Here is a 24,120-nt window from a genome sequence, read left to right as displayed (position 1 = left end):
CTCCCATCTTATGTTATTGTCATATTAAGGTATTTTTGAAGATTTCGACCTGCCCTATTAAAGTGTCTCTGTTATTTTCATTGTTGCAGCTTTTACCATATCTGCCGTTTATTGGTCTTATTCTGTTGCCTTTACTTGTTTCAGTTTCGGTGAAGTCTGTTGTATTTCTTTTGAACTTTTTTATCTTTTATTGTTTCTGTTATTGTTACTTTTTCTATTCTCTTTGTTTTCCTCGTTTTTTAATAAGAATTCACTCATAAACATAAAAGACACAAAAGAAAATATAATAACAAACTGGGTGGAAAGGTGGAGACAATATTTCAGAGATCTTTTAGAGAAGATCTTTTGTGTCTTCTATATCTTTGAGTGGATTATTATTATTATTACTTGTTTTTCTCGCATGCTTTATGGCTCCAAAAAATGGTTTCTAATTATCTTTGTAGGCGTTTGTTATCTTCTCTCCAAATTCTCGCCTTGCCTTTTGTTTTTGTTCCTCAACTAATCTTTCAATTTCTGTCTTTTCTCTTTTGTATTTTTCGTAGTCTGACTGTAGTTCAGTTGTTGGGTGTTTCCTACATAATAAATAAATTTTTTTCATAGCGCCACTGGTAAATTAATATCTGTCGTATGATCATTGCTGGTTTTCAAAATAGTTTAGCAGTTGGAATGCTGCATAAAATTGTTTTCTTCATTATAACCTAGTTTTTAGATTTTATTAGTTTTTTGAAATCAAAGAGTTAAACATAATATTGCAACAAAAATGACAAAAAACCGGAAGCTTAACTGTAATCAAAAACAAGTGTACAAGATAAACTATTAACTCAAACTGGCCACCACCTATTGGGAGCTTTTTTTACTACTATACTTCCGTTTTCTGCTAGAATTCAGCACTTACAAGGTCAGATCATGATCTTATCGACCTAATCTTACCCTGTTACTCCCTGGTCTTACCCCATATGTCAATATTTGTGAATTGGTTTTATTTAAGTTGAAACATTCAGTAGATCTTCTTTGGTTTTAGGTTACAAGTATCTTTGCCAATATCGCCAATCGCAGTATATTGTTATATAATATATATAATATATATAATCAAAACCATACAAGTATACTTTTTCTTTCTTTGCTCTATATTTCATCGCTAATACAAATCAAATAAATACATATACTTTTCTCTAGAATCCTATAGCCGATTCCTCAAAAGATTTCATCCGCCTATACTTTAACTAGCCCGTCTGTCATCTCATATTCTCCACTCCAGTGTGTCCCAGAAACAATTGGAAGGCAACTTTATTCTTTTTTGTGCTAAAAATACCCAAATCAGCTTGGATTTTTGCATTTATAACCAAAATGTCCATTTTGATGAACAATTTGGTCTCGTCTGTTGACTAATGGAAATAAATGGAGTAAATTTTAAATGGGATCCACCAACAAACTAGAAGTTACTTTGTTGGTTCTCTATTTTTGCCCAGAGGGTTCTATATCTAATTTACAAATTTGTCAGTTGACCATTACCTGTAGCAAGTTGCAAGTCGCTTACTCACGGTTTGTGTCTCTCGACTACTAGTGGCATTGGATTTTATTTTAAGCGATCTTTTGTCAAATGGTTGTGTATTGGAAGTAAATATATGAGCAAATTGAAGGAAAATATATATATATATATATATATATATATATATATATATATATATATATATATATATATATATAAATCTCTATTATTTGAAAATGGTATATGTAGCACCTACACCAAAATTTAAAGAAACACTTGGAGAAATATCGATGTCACGTCGAAGACAAAGGTTTTTGATTGAATAAGAATTATTTTTGTTACATTTAAAAACATTTACAAACAAACCTTGTATTCTTCAAATTACCTATAAGTGATTATACTCGTCAAAATTTGTTAAAATACTACAGGATCTTATATTTAACTAAAACCGTTAGTTCACAACGTTCTCGTGAAATGTTTCATGTGTGTAAACTAATATTTATTAAAAAAACATAACGAATACCAAAACGACAGTTTCCCGATAAGTGAATGATTTAGAAAATTGTTCATTTCCTACTTTTGAAACCGGATGTTTGTACATCGCAATTAATTATAATCGCTTATTTTATGTTGTAGCAGTTACCAGGGTAGCATAATATGTGTCAGAAGTACGTATAGTTCCTAGAGCCAGTAAGACTGTTATGTACTTTTATACTTAAACGACAAAGTATTGACAGGCCAACGGAATATTTCTTTTGGTACACGGTTTTATACGAGGGTTACTACTTAAAATTTGAGATATGACACTGATGTGAATATCTGATATTGTCATCACAAAGTTTAACATTTTTAATAGTGCATTTATACAGAACGTGTTGTGATACGAGTGCTATTTGAGTTGTTTACAGATATTTGAAACATACATCTTTATTTGACTTTCGACGTGGATTAAACCAACAGCAGCAATTAGCTTCAACTTTCGATGATGAAGCAACATCTCAAGCTACCGTGTTTCGCTGGTTTTCATAATTCAATCATGTTCACAGTCCACCACAGGATGAATTTCGTGAAGATCGTCCAAAATCAGATGTTGTGCCAGAAAATGTCGATGCTGTGGTTAAACTGATATTGCAAGATTGTCATGTGACATACCATGAGATTGAAGCATACTTGGGCATTAGTTCCACTCGTATACATTCAATATTGCATCAAAATTTGGCTGTCAAAAAGAATTGTTCGCATTGGATACCGCATAATTTGACAATCGCTCAAAGAAAAGCTCGTGTCGGTTGGTGCAAAGAAGACGAAATCCAAATCATGAATCGGTGCATATGATCCCGAATCTAAACGACAATCGACTGAATGGGTCTTTCAAGATGAGCCAAATCCAACAAAAGTTGTTCGTGTACGAAGCAATGTTTTTTTTTCACAATAATAGAACGTGTTACCACCGTTTCATTAGAGCCATGTAGAATGGTCAATTCTGAATGGTACACCAGCATTTGTTTGCCATAAGTGTTTAAAAAAATCAAGAAAACCAAAGAGAAGACGAACAAAAACGGATTTGTACAGTCAAAACATCGAATTGATGAGTTATCTCCCGTACAGACCTTGTTTGGCACCCGATGACTTCTTCTTATTTCCGAAGATCAAAAACAAATTGTGAGAACAACGTTTTTCTACACAATAAGCGTTCAAATCACACGTTTCGAAGGTACAACAATAAGAATGGAAAAAATACTTCGATAATTGGTACAAACGCGTACAAAAGTGTATTGATCTTAATGGTGAATATTTTGAAAATTCATGAAGCCATATCAAATTATAAATGTTTGTTTTCATTTGTCTATCTCAAAACTTAAGTACTCACCCTCGTGGTCAATTGAAATACATATGGTAATCTCCAATGTCTATAAATTACTTTCTTGTCTTTAAATTATATCACTGTAATGTTTGTCTCATTTGTTTAAACAGTTTTTGCGTTGAATGAATTTACACACGGTGCATTTTACTTACTGAATTTATTTATATACTGAGACAAAATGCATTAGAACTTAACACTGAACACTTATCTAGTTCTTAGCACCCTAATTTATTGGGATTCACCGTTAACTTTTTACTATTCCGTTGTGTTACCATAACATCAAATTATGCACTGACTTTGGCTGCTAAACTATCGCTTATTTATATCCAATTGATATCTAGAATGTAAATAAACAAGAAATTGTTCATATAAAAATAGTCACAATATAATGTGAATAGCCTCTAAAAACAATACAAAGAAATGCCGCCTCAAAGACCTTCGGGTTCTTAAAACAACTAATAGCATATATAAAATTTGTTGATACATATTGATTATTTTTTATTCCATTCTTTGTAAAACAATAGCTGTTTAACAACGATCCCTCGTACTTTCCCAGCGTTAGATCATGCGTTACAAAATTGAAGACGAGCGTAAAGAGAAAAAAATGTTATAACAAACAGAGTAACATATGTTTATGTATATAAGTTACTCTGTGAACATATGCAAGAGGTAGAGAAAAAATACAAAAACAAAAACCATGTGCGACGATTGCTTTTCCAGCTTTTTTTTATATGTAAAGTTGTTTACCTACTTCTATTGGTTACTTTCTATAAAATTACCATATTTTTACAGCCCAGGATCTAGGAGGAACAAGCTTCGGACAAAACTCCTTTGTTATCCACGACCGTGGTACATAGTTGCCAAGTACTCTGTTTTTTTTTTTCGGATTAACTCTAACTTTTAGATAATACTTTCATAAAAAAACGCGTGAATACGGAAAAATTCTGTAACGTCTCTAGGTTGAAGGTGCGTGGACTAAATGTGGATATATAAACTACGTTTGAACGCGTATAAGTTTATAGTAAAAGCTTCGACAGAGAATTCGAACCTCCGATCTCCGAGTTAGAAATTAAGAACTTCGACAACCTTACCAACTACACCATTTCGGGTCGATACAAGTTTCGACGAGATGTAGGTATATAAGCAGAGAAGCCATTATACTATTTTTAACTAATTAGTTTGAAGTGCTTTAAAAGCGTGTTTTTGAGTTTTATAAAATTTTTACAGCACAAGGGTCAAGAAAATTCTATACTGAATCTACAACTATTAAGAAAAAAACACAATATGGTAATTATAATTAAAATATACCTACAGTTATTGAGAGTTATTTTTAATACTTTGTATGGTATAGTTCCTCTTGTTAATTACACTCTCTTCCTTGCTCTAACTTGTTATTTATGTAGTCGTCGATGTAACATTTGGCCACTTCGGTGGATATCTATTTTTATAGTTTTTTCACAGCTATGGATTGACAATTCTGGTAATGTGTTCGTTGGGAAAGATGTTTTTTTCAAATTTTGTAAAAATTACCTGTCGCAGTTAACGCTCATGTATCGATTGGTTAATGAGTTATATAACTATATGTTGCATTTGCAGTATCTGTCTCATTCTTTTCGGAATCATCAAGGTATTCATCGGCCACTGTAGTTCAACGCTAACCCTATGACGTTTAAATACAACTATATATCCTCCTCCTTATATTTTTAAGTTTCCAACGAGGGATGAATACATGAAAATGTATTTCCCTATTACTTCAAATTGATTATTGCCAATTTTTCGTTATTTTTTTTCATTCAAAATTTAGAAATGACGTGATACAACATATATAAAAAATAAAATTGGGTTAGCATAATATTTAAATTTGAAATAGGTGTCAGATAAATATTACATTTTACTACCTTTTAATAAGATTGAATGGCTACTCAGTAGATTTTCACCCTCTGCTGACAACCTTACCCCTCTCGAATAGACATTTTCTATAATCAAGTAATTGAATACCTAAGAGTGTTGTGTATTAATTTCATTCCATTTGAAATGAATCAATATTTCTCTTTACTCCTTATTAATTTTTAATATACAAACAACTACTCAACTAAATATTAAGAGACTTGTACACGTTTTTGGGTTATTTCTTTTCATATAATCGCTAATAGTATCGAATACATATGATTTTCGATAAACAATAACCTTTATAAACATGTTTATAAAGCTTTACTTGATAATCATTATTCGGACTTTGCCCCAGATAAAACAACCGTTAAGAACGATGCACGCAACGGAAGCTCCAAAGAGGCTGTCGGCAACCAAGTCCACAAAATAATTTCGAAAAATGTAAAATGAAGCCGACTGAGATAGGTTAGACCTTTCAGATATGAAGGGAACGTATTGTACATGTCGGGAATAAATATTTGGGAATGCGACACCAGTTCTGACCAGTGTTTGGAGGTCTTCAATGACAATAAACCCAATTTTCGCGTCGATAGTAACAATGGATGAAACATGTCCCTATTAATTTACACCACAGTCCAATCGACATTCAGCCGAGTGGAATGCTTGTTATGAATCGACTTCAAAGCGTGAAAAGACGCAAAAGTCGACTGGCAAGGTTATGGCAACAGTATTTTGAAATGCGCATGGTATAATATTCAAAAGCTATCTTAAAAAGCTGAAAAGTGTTTAAAGCATAAAACGGCCCCATGACAATGCACCAAGTCACAAAGCAATGAAAACGGTAAAATTTAAATTGCATCCGCATCTACCGTATTCATCAGATTTGGCCACCAACGACTTTTTCGTATTCTCAGACCTTAAAATGATGCATGCTGGACACAAATTTTGCTCCGATCAAGAGGTTATCGCCGAAATTAAAGCCTATTTTGATACCAAAGACAAATCGTACTATAAAAATGGTATCAAACAATTTTCAGCCCACTTGTTAGGTAATGAGTGATTATAATTCATGTTGTTTGTTTATAAATACTATTAATGACTCAAAAGAAGTTCAATAATTGATATATTAATTATTAAAAGTAGATAAATATTGTTATTGTTTATTATAATTTGAAGTATAACCTAATTGAATGGAAAATTAAAAGAATGTCAGTGTTGAATTTGATTACGAAAAATTTGATTGTAATTAATGCCCACTTCAAAATTTCACAACTTTAAGTCAAGACAGATACTTGGCAAGACTGATAATTGGCGTTCAGCATTTCCTTTCTTTTCCTTTTTTTTCCTATTATTTGGGTGGCAATGCATCTTAAATGCTTTGGCAAGAATCAAATGACTAATCGCAATTATAAATAAACAGAAGGTTGATGTAATTACACCTATCAAAAAAAATTAAAGAATGAGACTATGGTTAATTCATTGCCAAATACTAGAAGAATTTCTTTAGAATGAATTTAAAGATATGTACCGCATGTCACTAGAAATTGATCATCTATCAAGCGCAACTGAAGAATAGAAAATATTTAAAAAAGTTGAGTTATCATGGTAGTCTTATAATTATTCGGAGAATTTTGGAAACTTCATGGGTTGAATTTTTTTTCTGGGTTTTTCTGGGCCAGTCGTTTAAGATAGTGCAGTTTGTTGTGCCGAAAAAAAGGAAAGTATTTTATTGCAGCCACGGATCAATAATGGAAGTAATAAACGGAGCAGAGAGAAAATGGTGCCCTCACGAAGGAAGTTCAACTTTGGATAATGTCTTGGGAAAATAAAGCGTGAAGAGCTTACGAGGCAGTGAGCACACTTTGATTAGTCGGCCGAGGTTGCATTATTTCCGAAGATCACGCCCCGCGCGAGACCCCTTACGCAAGTTTTACAAAAAGTCTGGCACGTAGGACATATCTACTGGCACTAAACTACCTGCGAGTCGACACTAGGGAATCGCAACCGTTGTTCGAAGGTCGTCGTGGAGTCTCTAGAAAGAGCCGGCGGATTAAATTTTGGAAACCACTACTCTATTCCATTAAAAGTATAATTCATACTTTTCCAATACATAAACTTCGCACTTCGATGTTAGTATTTATTACGAAAATAATAACAATAGCTTATTGCATATTGATAAATAAATGTTCTAATCGAACACACCCGGTATGTGTTAGTAAAACTTTATTACTGTTGTGTACCCAAATTTTTGTTCTTAAAAAAGGATATTATACAATATCCTTGTCAAATATGAAATATATATTTACAAATCAAGTAAACAAGTTTTTAATGGTTTAACTTATTATTGAGAGATCGTCATGGATTTATAATGAGAGAAAAAACCCAACAACTTTTTTATATTTTAGAAAACAGATGTGTACCATAATAAACTTTACGGGAAGATCACACTTTTACAAGTCTTTATTTAACTTAGTCTGTCTATATGGTACAAAATATGTAATCAATTTTACACTTCCCGTTAATATTTTAGCTTTAAATTTTATATACTTACTTCATTATGCGCATCCCAAAATACAGATGCCAGAACCTCACTAGAGGATTTTCGCGTTTTTTCACGCTTTGAGGTCGGTTCATCACGTGCAGGCTCACTGTCGATTGGACTTCAGTATGAAATGATAGAGCCATGTTTCATATATTGTTAATTGACGCAAAAATTCGGGTTGATTACAGTTGAAAAACTCCATACATTGCTCAGATTCATCAATTCGTTGTTTTTGGTAAATTGTGAGCTCGCGCGGCCCCCACTTGTAACAGAGCTTTCGCATACTCAAATACTCATTCACAATATGTCTATCACGTTCCTTTATATCTTTAGGATTTAAGATATCTTAGTGTCAGCTTTAGTTAAAGGTTATCCGAAGTAATTTTGTGGACTTTTTCTGATGTCTTCGTTAGTGTCAGCCTCTTCGAGATGTCCAAAGCCTACATGGTCCTCTGTGCCCATTTCGCTCCATTTAAACCACTTCTCAACGGTTGATTTTCCTGAGGCGAAGTCTGAATAATGTTTAACAAGTTCTAGCTTCAATAATATATTATTGCTAATTTGCGCACCAAATTTCTTTTCATCCATTTTACAAACAATCAAAAGTTGCTTTACCCAAAATTCTGCAACTCATAAACTGTTACTACGATAGATGTTAAATTTATACACGTGTCTTTTAAAAGTAAGAGTTGATTGAAAATCATATGGGTGCAATATTAGTAGCGCCATCTATGTGCTAGTCTACAAACTTTTCAGTCCGCCTTATACATTATCTAATAGAAAAAATGGTAAAGTATTCAATAATATCGTCTGAATAAATAAACTTAATTTTTACTTAAAATACAATGAACGAAAACTATTAAAAAAAACTTGAGAAGTTCACTATTAATGTGCACCAAAAGATATGAAAATTATGAAAAAATTGATATTTATAGAATTGACTCGATTTGAATTTTTATCAATAATTAAATGTTATGAATTAATTATACTATGATTTCATATATGATTTTTTTCGCTCAATGATTTATTACGAAAATACGTTGATAGTCGCCTGGTTAGGCGATTTATTATTTTTATAACTTATTTTAAAAATATATATATCTTACTCCAGAAAGTATTATATCATTCATATATTAATCATTATATATTGGACGGCATTATACGCCATTATTTAGACAGATGCATTTGTAGTCCTACTTGGAACTTGGAAAAAAATCATTATTATACCTTGTTAACTACAGCTACAGCTGATTATTAAATTATAAAACGTAAATTGACGAGGGAAATGTACCTGCCTGTAAGGGAGTTTGGTTTAAACAGGGTACCAGACGTGAACTGTACCCCATAAAATAAAATTTCATTTCCGAAGTATCTTTATAAATAATAATGGTAGTCAGAATCGTTTGAACTGGAGTTGTAAAGGGGGTGATACCACATACTCGTCTTCTTTGATAACATGTTCAACACAGTCTTTCCACAACTCTTGGCAGTCTGCTGCTAGAACTTTCTTTACGAGTTCTACAACTTCTTTACTCGGTTCTGGAGACTAATTATATTTTCGTAATTCTGATTTCACTTAGGCCCATATTAACTCTATAGGGTTAAATATACAATAGTAAGGATGTAGTCTGAGAAGAGTCTGACCCTGCTCTTTGCACAACTTGTCAATATAACAAATTTTCTCTACCTTTAGACCTTTAATAACAGTAAGCAATTCTTTGTTTGTTGGATCTTTTTTACAATCGCATAAACATAAATGCTAAAATTTGAGCTTTGTTACTACTAATATTTGGTATCTTAAGTAGTTGCGCGTTGGTCATAACTATTACTGCGTTTTTCTTTAGAGCATGGCCTATTCAAACAGCAATTTTTACTATTGTCATCCCATACGAAATTTCTAGATTAATTATGTGTTTATTAGAGAACTTCGGATTGTTGTTGTTGAATATTTTCGTTTTTTAAACATTCGAATATAATTAAAATAACTTTATTCTCACTACACTGTGCGATTTCATTGTCTTCATTCGCCAATGGTCTATAGAACGCCATTTATTCATAGAAATTTATAAATTAAGTAAATCTCACGCCACGCCACTGCTTACCGCAGACTGTCTAACAGGAATATTTCAAAGAAATTGTGTGCCGACAGCTTCGGCCAATAGATATGCATTTATGTTTACGATTCGATGTTTTCATTGGTAAACAGTCGAGATGATGAGTCCACGTGGACTGACGGTTTATTAGATGTTTTACTTACCAAGAGGTGTTTCATGGATTCTGTTTTTGATTTAAATAGACCCAATTTTTCCCGAGACGTTATCGAAATCTTCAAGGATATTTCTAACGCCACCCGTTTTTTACCCACCCCTGGTCTACATATTAATTAGTTGAGAAACTGTAAACGGGAATATATTAAACAGTAAACTTCGATTCAAGCATAGATTCTTTATAGTTATATTATCTGTAATTAAATCTAACTGATGCATAATATCGTTTCTCTTCTTTGAAATCAACAGCGATTAACTATTGTGCTGAATTTTATAGATAATCACAATTAAAAGTTAATAATATTCTTCATAAAGTAGTTCATCTGTTACTAAGTACTAGGAAATAACGGAATAGAATACATACAAGGCGATTCATAACTATTGGGTCATAGTTTATCTCAAGTATGACCCTATGAAATTTATTTTAATAAACTGTTGACAAATTTCGCAATGATGCATTTGTTTATGATACAAAACTTCGTGTAAATCCGTACACAATGCACACATACACAGGTATACGACTTTTTCGGAAGATAAATAAAATGAGATAAGATAAGATCATATACTGCTACCTTTTATGTACTAAAATACTACATAGAAATATTGTGTCCGTTTTAAAATAGTTGTTCCTAAGAATATAGTGGTTTTGTGCTAGTTTATTCCTACTTTCACAAATGGGATTACTAGATGAGATGTTCCCTAAGGTAAAGTCATTAAAATTAATTTAAACATGTCCTTTATTTTTTTTCAAGTTTATCTTTACTATATATGTAATAAATATTATGTGTCATATTTGTTGGAGAATAACCTGTAAAGGTGAAATATTTTAAACTAAGTTTCTTGTAAAATATGTCTGTTTTTTAACCATCTTAATTCTAAATTGTTTAAATAGATCTTGCTATGAACTGTCTAATTTTATTATTTTTCTGCAAGGAAAATAATTTGAATCATTTTTCTCAAACATCTTCTGCCCGCCTTTATCATTCAAATATTATGAGATAATTCCCAGATGAATGAGAAAAGTAAATCTAATTTTTAGTCTCATATTAGTATGTCTCATGATTACCTATCTCTAACCCATCAACTCTAACTAAAAGAAGAATAGAGAAAAATGGGTGTGACTCTTATTTATAAATAATTATATATTTTGTATACTATCTATAATGGTGTTTGCAAACTTTTTACTCATAATCCGGTCAATTTAGACATTCGAAGCTACATAACTTCCCACCAAGCTGAAAATCCGTAAAATACTTTAAAATATAAGTAAAAACGAAAGTTTCCAATCATTCCCGTGTATGGAAAAAATTTTATTCCAAATCAAAGGTCAAAAAAATGAGTTAATTTGCAATTTTCAGCAAAACAGTAAGTTTATCATAAAAATACCACAGACAAAAATTGTAAATAATAAAATTATCTACAAAAAACGTATCAATACTATTTTTCCTACGAGCCACTGTTTCTGAGATATAATGATTCAAAAAGTTTTAAAAGTTGTTCCACGGGTCTGTTGTTATCATGTTTAATTTGAAACTATTACTAAATAATAAATATTAGCAGAGATTGAGAAGATAAAAGCGATTCAAATTCAAACAAAGTTGTGAAATATAATCGCCTGAGTCGTAACTTTCAAATCAATCAATATTAGAGTACGACCGGCCTTGACAAGGTGTACATGCCATACAACAAAACAGTCCGACTTTTTTGCAACCACATTTAGCACTGCATTCCTATGAACGGGAACGGGTCCTAATGTATTGTTGACCAACTTCCCCTAACATGTCTGTAGGGTCTAGCTGATAACCAAGCCACACTTGAACCTGATAATATACCCGAAAAAGATATTGATCAGCAACTGAGGTTGGATGAAGACAATTCAATTGAACTTCTTTTTTACCTTCAATATTTTTACCGAAACATGTATATCGATACTTATCTAAACAGGTAGTTTTTTTAGGAGCTCCGTACATAGAATGTTGTTGGTAATAACTGCTTGTCGTGTTTAATTATTGTTTTTAAAAAAATTCAGTACAATGGTCTAAATATTGTTTTTCACACATTTTGTAAACTGTTATTTCACCTCTTCTGTAAAATGCAGATGTCGTGTCACAGCCAGTTATTCCGTGTAAAAATAGTACATGATCTTCACACTTTGCAAAAGTAGATAAACTTTTTGATGAATAGATTTCCGATTGATGTTGAGCTATTACGATTACAGAGATGTATATAAGTAGCGTACTCATGCATATTATGACGATTACTTTTACAACTTTTTAAATCATTATATCTCAGAAACAGTACGTTTTTTGTAGATAATTTTATGATTTACAATTTTTGTTTAAAGTATGTTTGTGATAAAATTCACCGTTTTGCTGAAAATCGCGAAAAACCCATTTCTTGGACCTTGAATAAAATTTTTTTCATACACTGGAATGATGGGGAATTTCCAATTTTTTTAACTATATTTTAAACAATTTTACTGATTTGCAGCTTGGTGGGAATTTCTGTAGCTTCTCACTCTTATTTTTTGGTCTAACATGACCGGACTATTAAGTGGCATTTGTTGAGATGAGATATAACATAATCTGGCAATATTTTGCATAATGCATAACACTGTATTTATCATTTTTTAAGTAAATAAAATCTTGCTGAATTTACTGATACCAGGTTTAGTGAAATATTTATTTAATAGAAAATTAACAATAATTGTAAATTCAACATTTATTTACCATAGTTCAAAGTGTCTGACAATATCCTAATCTGTCAACAAATTATATTTCCGAATTTTGCTTCATTTTAAGCGTTATATGTACCTGCGCTCTAATTCGATCTTTTAATTCTCAGAAACTTTGGGGTAAATCCTTATAAACAAGTAACCCCTTCTGCCCACTCCCCTGTGGAAATACAATTTTCAGATATTGTTTTACCCTAGCAGCCTAATAAGATGGAGCTTCATCGTGCTGAAACATAATTTCTTCTGATAACTGAATTATTAATTCGATTGGGAAGCGAACGAATTAATTCTGGTTCTATCTGATCTCATAAAAGTTGGGGATATTTATCACCATTTAATGCGTCTTTCTATTATTATTCCTCTGAGTATTTCACACCAAACGTTCAACTTTTGTAGATATTATATATGAACTTCTTCCATCCAATGTGAATTATTATTCGACCAATACCGGCAATTAAGTCGATTTGAAAGTCAGTTTAGACAAAATGTTACTTCATCGGAAAACACAGTTATTCATAATTGTATTATTCACATCAATTTCTTTAATAATTGCTCCGTAATCGTTCAACAAGAACACCTTCATTCAATGCTTGATGGAATCCACGCATGAAATTTATTTTTTTGTTGGTTTTCATATTGAATTTTTAGATTCTTCCTGTACAGTTAGAATCACATTATCTTCGTTTGTGACTGTTCTTTTTCGTCCACAACTGAAAATATTTTTTACACTGCAACTTCCTCGAATATCAAGACTTGGAAATATGAGTAATTCTGTCAGGATATATATCATTAAACAAATTTGCGGCTTCTTGTAACAATTTTTTTGTCCCTCCTAAACCAATTATCTTCAATTAAATAATTCTTCCAAATCGATAATAGTATTAGTGCACAGTTGAATTTTATGTTAAACTGTAATCTTTTATGTAAGCGTCCCTCTAATCTGGTATCAGTAGATTATTTATCTTCATGACAACTACGATCACGAGTTGAATCATTGTAACAGAAGTTAAAATTTTATGACGGATATTGGAATCACGAGTTGGCGCACGCCTGGACATTTGATAGCAATAAAAATTGTGCAGTATTTTGGTACTGAAAATTATACGCTTTGATCGTATGAAAGCGATGAGTAGAGCGGTTTATTTTATAGCATCTCGTATTTTGATCCAATGAAGTTTACTTTTGTAGTAGCCAAAATAACGTTTCTTCAGTTTTTAAAACGAATAAAGTCAAGACAATAAATTTTAAAAAATATCGTCTTTTGTATTTTTTATGTATAAATATTAAGTATTAAATTACTTCATTGCGTAGTTCATTTATTCACAGAAATGACACTTAGATAAGCTGGAACAATTAAAATTAAATTGGATGCCGCCAGCTTTTTGAAGAACGGAGTATTCGAATAAAAATTAAAAAGCTAGAACAATCTAATAAAGAAATAGCATTTATAAAAGACAATAATTGAAATACTGAATACACTGTTTACACCACCACTTCACCAACACTCACGATTACACTGTTTGACGCGTGTTTCGATAACCAAGTTATCGTCTTCGGAGACTAAAGGTAAACTAAAATCTAATGACTTGACTTTATACTAAATTTTTCCACCAATAATCCTTCTGCCGCGAAAATTAATTCTAAGCATAGTTTAGTAGTCATAGTATGAATGTGAAGATTCATGCCAAAGAGGGTTTCCCGCTGGAATTAATTTTCGCGGGAGAACGTTTATTGGTGGGAAAAGTTAGTATAAAACAAGTAAGTTATGTTAATATGTTTTAGTTTACCTTAATTCTCTGAAGACGACAAATTGGTTATCGCAATGCACGTCATACAGTTTAATTATGAGTGTTGATGTAGATTTGGTGTAAACAGTGTATTCGGTATGAATATCGCCAACGGTTCCAGAAATTCCAACTTAGAAATTAAAAAACTAATAATAAAACGAATATTAAGCAGTTTAACTGTAGACTTATATACGGGTCCTGTCTCGGTGATTCAACTATCAAAGCTACATTTTTTAAAGGCACCTATCAATTAATAACTGTCATGAATTACTGTTAACATACGATACTTTCATTCAAATTTAATCTCAAACACTTAATTTTTGTATATTAGGAAAAAATATCTTACAATTGAAAAAATGATGGAAACTTTTTCGACTGATTACTGCTTTCCATCATCTTTGCATACTATAAACTAACATAATATAGTTCCTAATTTCGTTGAGGTGGGTTCGCAATCCTGGATATACTTTTGAGAATTTGATCTAAGCTTTTTCTCAAAATTATGACACAAAGAGTCTGATGTGACTGTACATTTGATATCCAACTATTGTTACCTTTTATTGCTAGTATTAATTTTGTAAATCAAATCCGAATCTGCACGAAAACTATGTTTTAATTCCTCAAAAACAAACTTGTCTCATTTGCAAATCATCTGTTGAAATGCTTTGTACCTATGAGATTTTAAATATTCACTAAGGTCGGGAATAGTAAATCCCCTATTCGGACGAACAAGTTTGTCCACTTTTTGTACATGTTTTTGAGGTCGAAAGACGTTTAGACTGTTCCTCGTCCTTAACTGACTTATTCCCAGGTTTATAACGTCCATACTACGTGTAAACACTCTTCAGAATTACTACATTAAAACCACATATACGTTACTGTAAATGTCCAATATTAGTGAATGCTAAGATGCACCAGTGTATGTCGGCAATCACCAATTTCGATGGTGTAACTCGAAAACTGTTCTTAATTTATACTTGAATCGGGCATACACCGGTAAATGTTAACATAAACGGAGAAGATACTGAGAACCCGAAAAGCAAAAACGTCAAATATATTGTTCTCTCTTTAATTTACGCTGCTTCACTCACTGACCACAGTCGTAAATGCGTCGCTACGCTATTTTGTTTCAACATATGTAACGAAGAGGTTACGTTTGTTTAACCTAACCTAACTTACCTACCTATACCTAATATAGGTAGTTTGTTTCAATAATTTCGATTAATAAACAATTTGTATCTATATCTATTTATAATTCTATTTATTATAACAATTTGTGACTTCAGTAGTCAAATACTGGCCCAGAACTTCTGTTTTCACACATCATTATTTCTCCATATCAATCAGGCAATCATCATAATTTCGGTCCTAATGAACATTGACCAATTCGTCGTGGTCTATGATAACAGTCACCGGTGAAAGACCGAAATCGTCATGAAAAAGATAAATAACGGTCATTCACCAACTACCTTGATGGATGTTAACAGGTACCAGAGTATCTTAACATATAGTGCATTTCGTACATTCACAGTAACATATATACTTCAACATTTCGTGAGTTTTACTAGCAATATTTTGCCAACTTGAAATAAAACTTTACGTTAATGCGTTGTTAAAGATCCAGGTTCTACTAAACACTATCTGACTAATGGTAGCCATACTCGTTCATAATTCATAGTAGCATTGTGGATGGCCAAAGAGCCGTTGAGCACATAGGTCTTCAGATTGGCCTGTCGTGCCCCACTTGACGTTACCTAAGGCCGATGTCATTTAAGAAGCCGATCAGGCGCTTTTCCTTGAACTCTTTGATGCCAGCTATGAGGCTTGCCCAAGTATATAAACCGTATTCGTGTGAGTGCTGGGCAGTCACAGATGACGTGGTCTGCGGTTTCATCCTCCACCATGCACCAACAGCACTCCGAATCGTCCGTGATGCCCATGGTGTGAAGATGGCAACTTAGATTTATTATGATTTGTTTGGTGTGAGACTCACAAGGTCCATCTATGTGTACCTTTGCTTGTCCCATGCCAGGTGTCTATATCATCTTGCAAGCAGGCCGTCGAGAGATCCGATAAAACACTTTTAGCTACACCAAGGATAGGTTGTAGGCCCATTGGTGAGTTCCCCGATCCCAATCGGGCGAGTGAATCCGGACATCCAAACGAGCTGGATCTTGCAGCCACAGCTACCATATTTTGTAGGACTTTCTTGCATTCCACCACTAGCCTAGAGAACACTTGTTCGGCTTTAATGGCTTGTATGGCAGCTCTGAGCAGATTGAGATCACTGTGTTCCTATGGCGTCGATTGACTATCGCACGTCCGCATGCCATCACAGCGAGTACCTCGGCTTGGAAATGTTCTACATGCGAGAAAATTTCCCTTATTTTAGGGTGTTCTCCTCAGAAACCGACCACCCACGTTACGATTCACAGGAATGCCTGGGAATTTATCTGTGCGGTTTATCGTACATACCGACGTCTAATTGAACTGCGCAGTTAACCTCTACAGTAGACTGAACTTACTCAAAGCATCTTTCAAACTTGTCACTTATTGTTTCAACACTTAAGGATATGGCACATCATCAAACTTAAATTATGTCTCCCAAAACTATTATTTATCGCTAACGCACTTGATTTTATCATTTTGTTATGTGAAAATGTTTTAAATTCCTTTGGCTTTGAGTTATTTCCTCTATAAACTATTTCAACGAATCATTATTTTGATATCATTGATATCACTATATAAACAATTATATCAATTTATGATTTTTATCTAAGTATGTCGTTGTTGTAACAACATATTGTATACAAACGACCTAATTTAATGCAAATAATAATTGAATATAGTACCTAGAGACTTTTATGATTATGATAAAAAAACTTGAGGCATTTGAGATGTTGCTCTATAGACGCATCCTGAAGATACCCTGGACTGACAGAATCACCAACGTTGAAGTACTAAGCCGCATTGGTCGCAAAAGAAAGTTGTTGACAATTATTAAGATAGGAAATACATCTTACAAAGGACGCATCTTTCGCAACGACAAATACCTACTGCTACAGAGCATAATGCAGGGCAGAGTAAAGAGAAAGAAAGGCATCGACAGGAAGTAGAAATCCTGACTCCGTAATATAAGAGAATGAATAAATCTCAGCGTCGGAAAATTGTTTCATGTTGCGAGGGACAGAGACGAATTTAAAAACGCGATCGCCAAACTTCAATGAGAAGACGGCATGAGAAGAAGAAGAAGACTTAATAAACCTCTGAATTAGAATTATGCTTCTGATGTCAGTACAGTTTTGTCGATATTGATTGTGGATTTTTGATGTTGAAAGCGGTTTTGTCTCATATATAATTCATTATATGGAATTTTATATCTACACATTATTTTTTTATTTCTCTAATGCCATAACTCAATACCAATTTAGTGAAGTTGCGCAGCATTTAAAAAGGTTTATCAGATACCATCTTCTAACTACACTGTCTGAAAACCTTCCACGCTTTGTTATTATTTCTAATCTTACCTTTTTACTTGACCTAGAATTAATATAATTTTTCTTTCATTCATCCTTACATTTATTTCTTTCATTTTTTTTTAGTTATAGTTTCTCATGTATAACATTGATGTGGGCCTCATGATTCCATTGTATAAAATTGTTCTTTCAGTTAATATTAATTTTTTATTAACTTGGTCTGTTGCCATTACTTTTTCTTCAATCTATGCTTTTCTCCCCCTTCAGCACTATAATTGAAGTTTATGTATTTATTTTAATTTTCATCATATTAATTTTCAATTCTTTCTTTTTCAATCTCCAATATTGTTAAAGTTTTCTTGTTCCTAATATTACTCCATTTGCATGCACGATTAGTTGCCTTTTATTAAATTTCTCTTTTTCATCGTTCCCAAAAAAAATTTTAGCGCCAGGATGAACAATATATTTTATACTTATCTGTTTATCCTTTTTTTGTAAGGATACTAATTTTTTACTGTCTCATTGTCATTTATTAGTTTTATGAATTTTTGTATTCATTTTCTTAATTTTCTCTTAAGCCACTAAAAGGCTTATTCAAAATCTAAAAATAACAATTTTTATTTAGTTTATGTATGCTTTTTCCCTAATTTGTTTAGTAGTATTTATTACATTCATTGTTCATCTATCTGAATCTAGAAAGATATTTTGAGTTTCAACACTAGTCACTTAGTATCATTGTTCATTATAGTTTGTGGAAAAATTTATCACAGCAATATTTTTCGACCTATTGATTATTAGAAATATATTTTGGTACTATGTTATTCAAACAAAGTAATGGTTACCTATATTATTACATTGCTACTTAACCATTTACTCCTACTACTTAAGACATCAAATTAAACAGATCTAGATTTGATATTCTCGAAAATAAAAACAAAGGGTTTGTTTTCAGAACACATGTTTTTTTATATTTTTCTAATTTCATTTATGCAAAACATGATTATATTGATTAACCAAAATATAATTCTAAAGTTTGTTAAATATTATTCGGAAATTGACTAATTTTATTTTTCTTTATTTCAGAAGGAACCAACTAGGCACCGCATTGTTAAAAATACACCAGCTAAAAAACCGCCAGATAAATCAACTCGCTCTTCAACTGCAGAAAAGTAAGTTAAATTAGTAATTACTCAACTAGATCTTGTCTTATTAACTCATTACACAATAAAATGTTTCATCATTCAATAAAATTAATTTATGGTGAAGTCATCCAATAACGATTTCATGTAAATTATATTGGTATAGGCAGCATATCTGACATTCCGCTGTATTGTTGGTTGTCTATGTAGAAGGTAACGTTTCAGTTATTCATGTATTAAATGACAGTTGCATTTAACGGTTTGAATACGATACTAAAATATTCAGTGTTATAGGGGGTATAGCTCAGTGGTAGAGCATTCGACTGCAGATCGAGAGGTCCCCGGTTCAAACCCGGGTGCCCCCTGTTTTTTTATAGCGCACAATGTTTTTTATATTAATGTGTTTTTAAATTGTAGCAATTTTACGTCTTTTCTGTTTTAATATCAGTTTTTTTAAAAACTTTTGAAATACAAATAAAAATTTGACGTTTTTACTTCTTTTTAGTTTGTATTGAAATATGATAATAAATCTGACAATAGATCACTTACAATCTACATCGTTAATATCAAAAGAAGAATAAAATCAAAATAGAAATTTATTTTAACAAGAAAGATTAATTTTTCCTTAGTTTCTTTCTTTATAATATATATATTGAAAAAATGAACAAAAAATTGAAGAAAATAGAAAAACGAATTTATAAAAGCTATAGAACTTCACTTACAACATCTAACTTCAAATATGAAAATGAAATATACAAATAAATTTATGGTTGTGCTATGGGGGCTTCCATTTCAAGTGTTATAGCACAAATGGTGATGGAAGAGGAAACTATCGAAAGCAAACTTTATATAAATATTCCATTCTTTTTTCGATATGTAAATGATTGCATTACTGCCGTAACAAAAAATCAAATTAATAATTTTTCCTTAGTCCTTAAATCTCAAATATCAAATTGTGACGCTGTCTACATAGAGCAGACATCTAAATATTTAGAAAATAGACTGAGAGGTCATTAATACGATAAAAAAATAGAACTGCATTAACGAACCTTGGAATATCAAAAAAACATAAATTCAATTATAAAGATTAAAAAATTCTTGAAACGAATCTAATACACGAAAAAGAGAATTTTTAGAAATGGTTTTTATATTCATAAGAACGAAAAAGCTATAAATGATAAATAAGATCTAAATAATTTAATATTTGAGATGTGAGGATATAGGAAAAATTAACTTTTCTTATTAGAACAAAGCTCTAGTTTGATTTTATTCTTATTTTGATATTCATGATGAAGGTGATCTATTGATCAATATAATTTCTAATTTGTAATATAATTAGTTGTTATTGAATCTTAGCTTTCAAGTAAAAAATAATGATTCTGATTTTTTAAAAAGTATTTGCGAATATCAGCCGAATTTTTAGTGACCTCGATGAATTTAATTGTGGATTTAAGAAACGTACAGACGGTGGACTACTAAATTCTAGTTTTTTTATGCCTGAAACTTGTTATCACTAAAGTTACGGTATTCAACAAACCGGAAGATTCGAATTGGATGTTGATATTGACCTAAATATTATAAAATATAGTTATTACTCGTTTAAACATTATACTTTAGGTACATCATTTCTGGCTGGAAATAATAAATAAATATTTGAAATACAAATCTAATTTTACAATTTATACAAGATGTATACTGATTAACTAAAGCAAATTAGAGTAATAATATTTGAGGTTGTGAGTGCAATAAGGGATTATGATCAATATGTTGAAGATCAAGAAAATTCGTTAGGAAAATGGCAAATATTCCTTCACTTGTTCAAAATCCTATCAATTCCTAATCTTTATTATAGTATGATAATAAGCGCTAAAAGTTATAAAGTTTTCACAACATGTCAAGGAATTTAATTTAATTTTGTAACATGGATATGGTTTTGTCAACTTTGCAGTTGGTATACGAGGTTTGTCTGATAAATTTTCCGACCTAACAAAGAAACCAGATATTTTTAATTTTCAACATTGGCTCCATTAATGTATATATATATACCATATTACCATCTCGTCAAAAAATCAGATCTAATTGTGGAAATTCAAGTAAACTCCTGTTGTAGAGCTTCCGTGGACCCCCGAGGGTGCACCTAGACCACTTTGGAAATCACTGCTTGTACATCTTCAACCCATGTAAATAGTTGCGGTCTTTCTTCTCAAAATAAACGTTTACCAATGCAGTAACATCCTAGTTTGAATAAAATATATTTTCTTGAAAGTGAAACTATAAGGTTAGGAAACAGGAAAAAGACCGAGCGCATGTTGAATGAAGAAGAACTGAGGAAAAAGGACTGGTCGCGGTAATTAAACAACGGAAAGTATCTTATTCGGGGCACATCCTGCGAGGACCGAGATATTCAACTCTCAAGCTCATACTGACAAGAAAAATCGACAGAAGAAGAGGACCAGGGCGTAAACAACATTCTTGGTTACAGAATATAAGATATTGGAGTGGCATTCAGGGTGCGGCAACAATTATTCGTTGTGCAGAAGAGGGGTAATAGATTAGAAATTTTGGACAAGAGAACACCTACACGCTGCAAAATATAGTAGTTGAAGAAGAAGGATTTGAAAAGATTTTTTGCTAACATCATTTATAACTCTTTTCCAGTCTTTACGTATGAAAATATGAGGATGATTTTTTTTGCCTTCTCTATGAATCGAAAATCTTTGTCACAAGGCATATTTGAATAACAGATCAAAAATTTATGATTTATATCAACTACACAGAGAAACGGAAAAGCAGTACTGTAATTGCACCATTATGATATCTCCACATAAGAGTCTATAATGCATTATCTCACCTCTTCAGAGTTTTTATGTACATTTCTGCAACGGAAGGCACGTATTCGGACACGGAATCATTAAATGGTTCCATTTCGGAGATGTCTGAACAGAAATAACGATTATTTAATTATAAACCTTTGAAAAATATAATGCTGTGAATTATTTCTCTGTTTAGATCTCTTGAAAATATATAATAAAAAGAGTATCTACTTGCCATCTACGCCATCTCACGAGAAGAAGCATAAGTTGGGTTGATTCCTTTTGCAACTGATTGATATTGACATAATAATAATAATAATGAAAATATTTACTATGGTAAATAATTCCAAACTTTTTGATAAAAAATAATTTTCTTTTTAAAATGGAAATGCCCATCCAATAAGAGAAAAAATATTTATTGAGCCCTCACACCTACACTTTTTCAATAGCTTAATTATCCCTGTTTACATTAGCCGGTAAGTAATTTTATAAAAATACCTGAACTGTATTATTCAGAATAATAAACATTAAAAATGAGTATTTTGTTGAGTTTCATAGTAAGTGGTTCTCTGTTCATAATGCAATAAGTGATTATAAAGACGAAAATGTTGAGTCAAACGCGCCGCAGTTGCAAAACTTCTCCTGACAAATTTTGCTATATTTGTGGAGAATTTATGGTGAAAACCCTTGGTGCTCGAATGTCATTGCAAATTCATTTTTTCCATTCCCATCTGACATTTTTTCCCGAAAATTTAGGAGCTGTCAGTGATGAGCAGGGTGAAAGGTTCCACCAAGATATCAGAACAATGGAAATTCGGTATCTATAAAAGTATTATAAACACCTTACGGGTTACAATTATTTTTTTCATATTTTCGTATTTGTATAGGTCCATTTTATCACCATATTTTATTCATTGTGGTACAACAAAAAAAATTTTTTCGGCCAGTGTTTCAATAATATAAGATTTATCGTTGCCTAATGCAAATGCATCGTTTCTCGATGCATTTCTTCAGGCATTGTTCTAGATCATGCCCAGATGCGGTCGTTTTGTCTCAAGTCCCCATTACATCGACTGAATAATGCTAAATAAGCATATTAAATTCATTTTTTCTTCATGGTCTCTTCTAATTAGTTATTTCTTTATCATTGTCCGTTACGGACTTTATAATCCCTTGCTTATACATATTTTCTGGAATCTTGTTAGTATGTGAGAATGAGATAGGAAGCCACGCATATTTGGGTCCACCCCATAAAATATTATTTTTATAAGATAATACAAAGAAAGTTGTATAACATAAAAAAAATCAATCGATTTGGAGCTTGAATCAAGAATAATTATTGAATATATAACGTTTGTAACTCTTTTTATACTTATTCTTGAGGATGACAAATTTTCAAAAAATAGATCATTCTTATCACCATAAAAAAGCTGCAGACCAACATCCCATCCGTCCAATATTGAATTTTTCCTTTTAATTTGATTATCCAAAGTACTTTGATAATTTCGGTAATTATCTAAAAATTATTCCCCACCCTCTATCGACCTGGGGTTGTGAGGGTAATAAAGAAAAGTGTACTAAACACAAAAAAATTATTTCAGCCGTCGGTCATCTCTTATTAAAAAAATAGAGAGGGCTAAAGAATAAAAATTTGACATTTTCGAAATTACGAGTATTAAGAAATTATAAATCTCATTTAAAAATATATAAACAAAAATTAAAGATAAATAGTGAAAATAACATGTGAAAAATATATGAAATTAGTTCAGTGGAATTATGAATGATTGACGTAACCCTAAGTAATTATTATTTCATCTTAGAAAAAAACATATGGAAAAATTGAAAATTCAAACTATTTTTTTATTGTAAAATAGGATAAAAAAGGATCAAGGGATGTGTCGGGGGAAGGGGGGTGTTAAAAGAGTTCTTACAAGACCGTGGTCAAGACAACCAAGAAGTTTTATGCAAATTTTATATGCAATTACCAGAACACCTACATGTGTAGATGTCTGTACCACAGGAAAAACAATTAACAAGAAGGAAAATGCATAAAACAAGATGTAAATGCAAAGAATAATTATAAGCAGTTATAAAAAATCTAATTTATCAACTAATGAAT

At 31.7% G+C, this 24,120-nt stretch overlaps 1 protein-coding gene and 1 non-coding gene across 6 annotated transcripts in view; both read left to right on the top strand.

Annotated features, from left to right (window-relative positions):
* The window catches only part of LOC130892099 (cytospin-A-like), a 161,390-nt gene that overhangs the window by 28,486 nt on the left and 108,784 nt on the right, over positions 1-24,120 (top strand). For 3 of the 5 annotated variants that reach the window (XM_057797343.1, XM_057797338.1, XM_057797337.1), the window contains exons 1-2: positions 10,635-10,756; positions 19,133-19,218. In XM_057797343.1, coding sequence (XP_057653326.1) covers positions 10,727-10,756; positions 19,133-19,218 — 116 coding nt within the window. In that variant the 5' untranslated portion in view covers positions 10,635-10,726. Of the gene's footprint in view, positions 1-10,634; positions 10,757-19,132; positions 19,219-24,120 lie in introns of those variants that run through there. The other 2 variants (XM_057797339.1, XM_057797340.1) reach the window with 1 other exon arrangement.
* Positions 19,482-19,553, top strand: Trnac-gca (transfer RNA cysteine (anticodon GCA)). The gene has a single exon. It is a non-coding gene; the product is annotated as a tRNA-Cys (tRNA).

The sequence above is a fragment of the Diorhabda carinulata genome, chromosome 3 (assembly GCF_026250575.1).
Source record: "Diorhabda carinulata isolate Delta chromosome 3, icDioCari1.1, whole genome shotgun sequence".
Classification (NCBI taxonomy): Eukaryota; Metazoa; Arthropoda; class Insecta; order Coleoptera; family Chrysomelidae; genus Diorhabda; species Diorhabda carinulata.
Note: the sequence above shows the minus strand (reverse complement) of the source record. Positions and strands in the feature narration are given on the sequence as shown.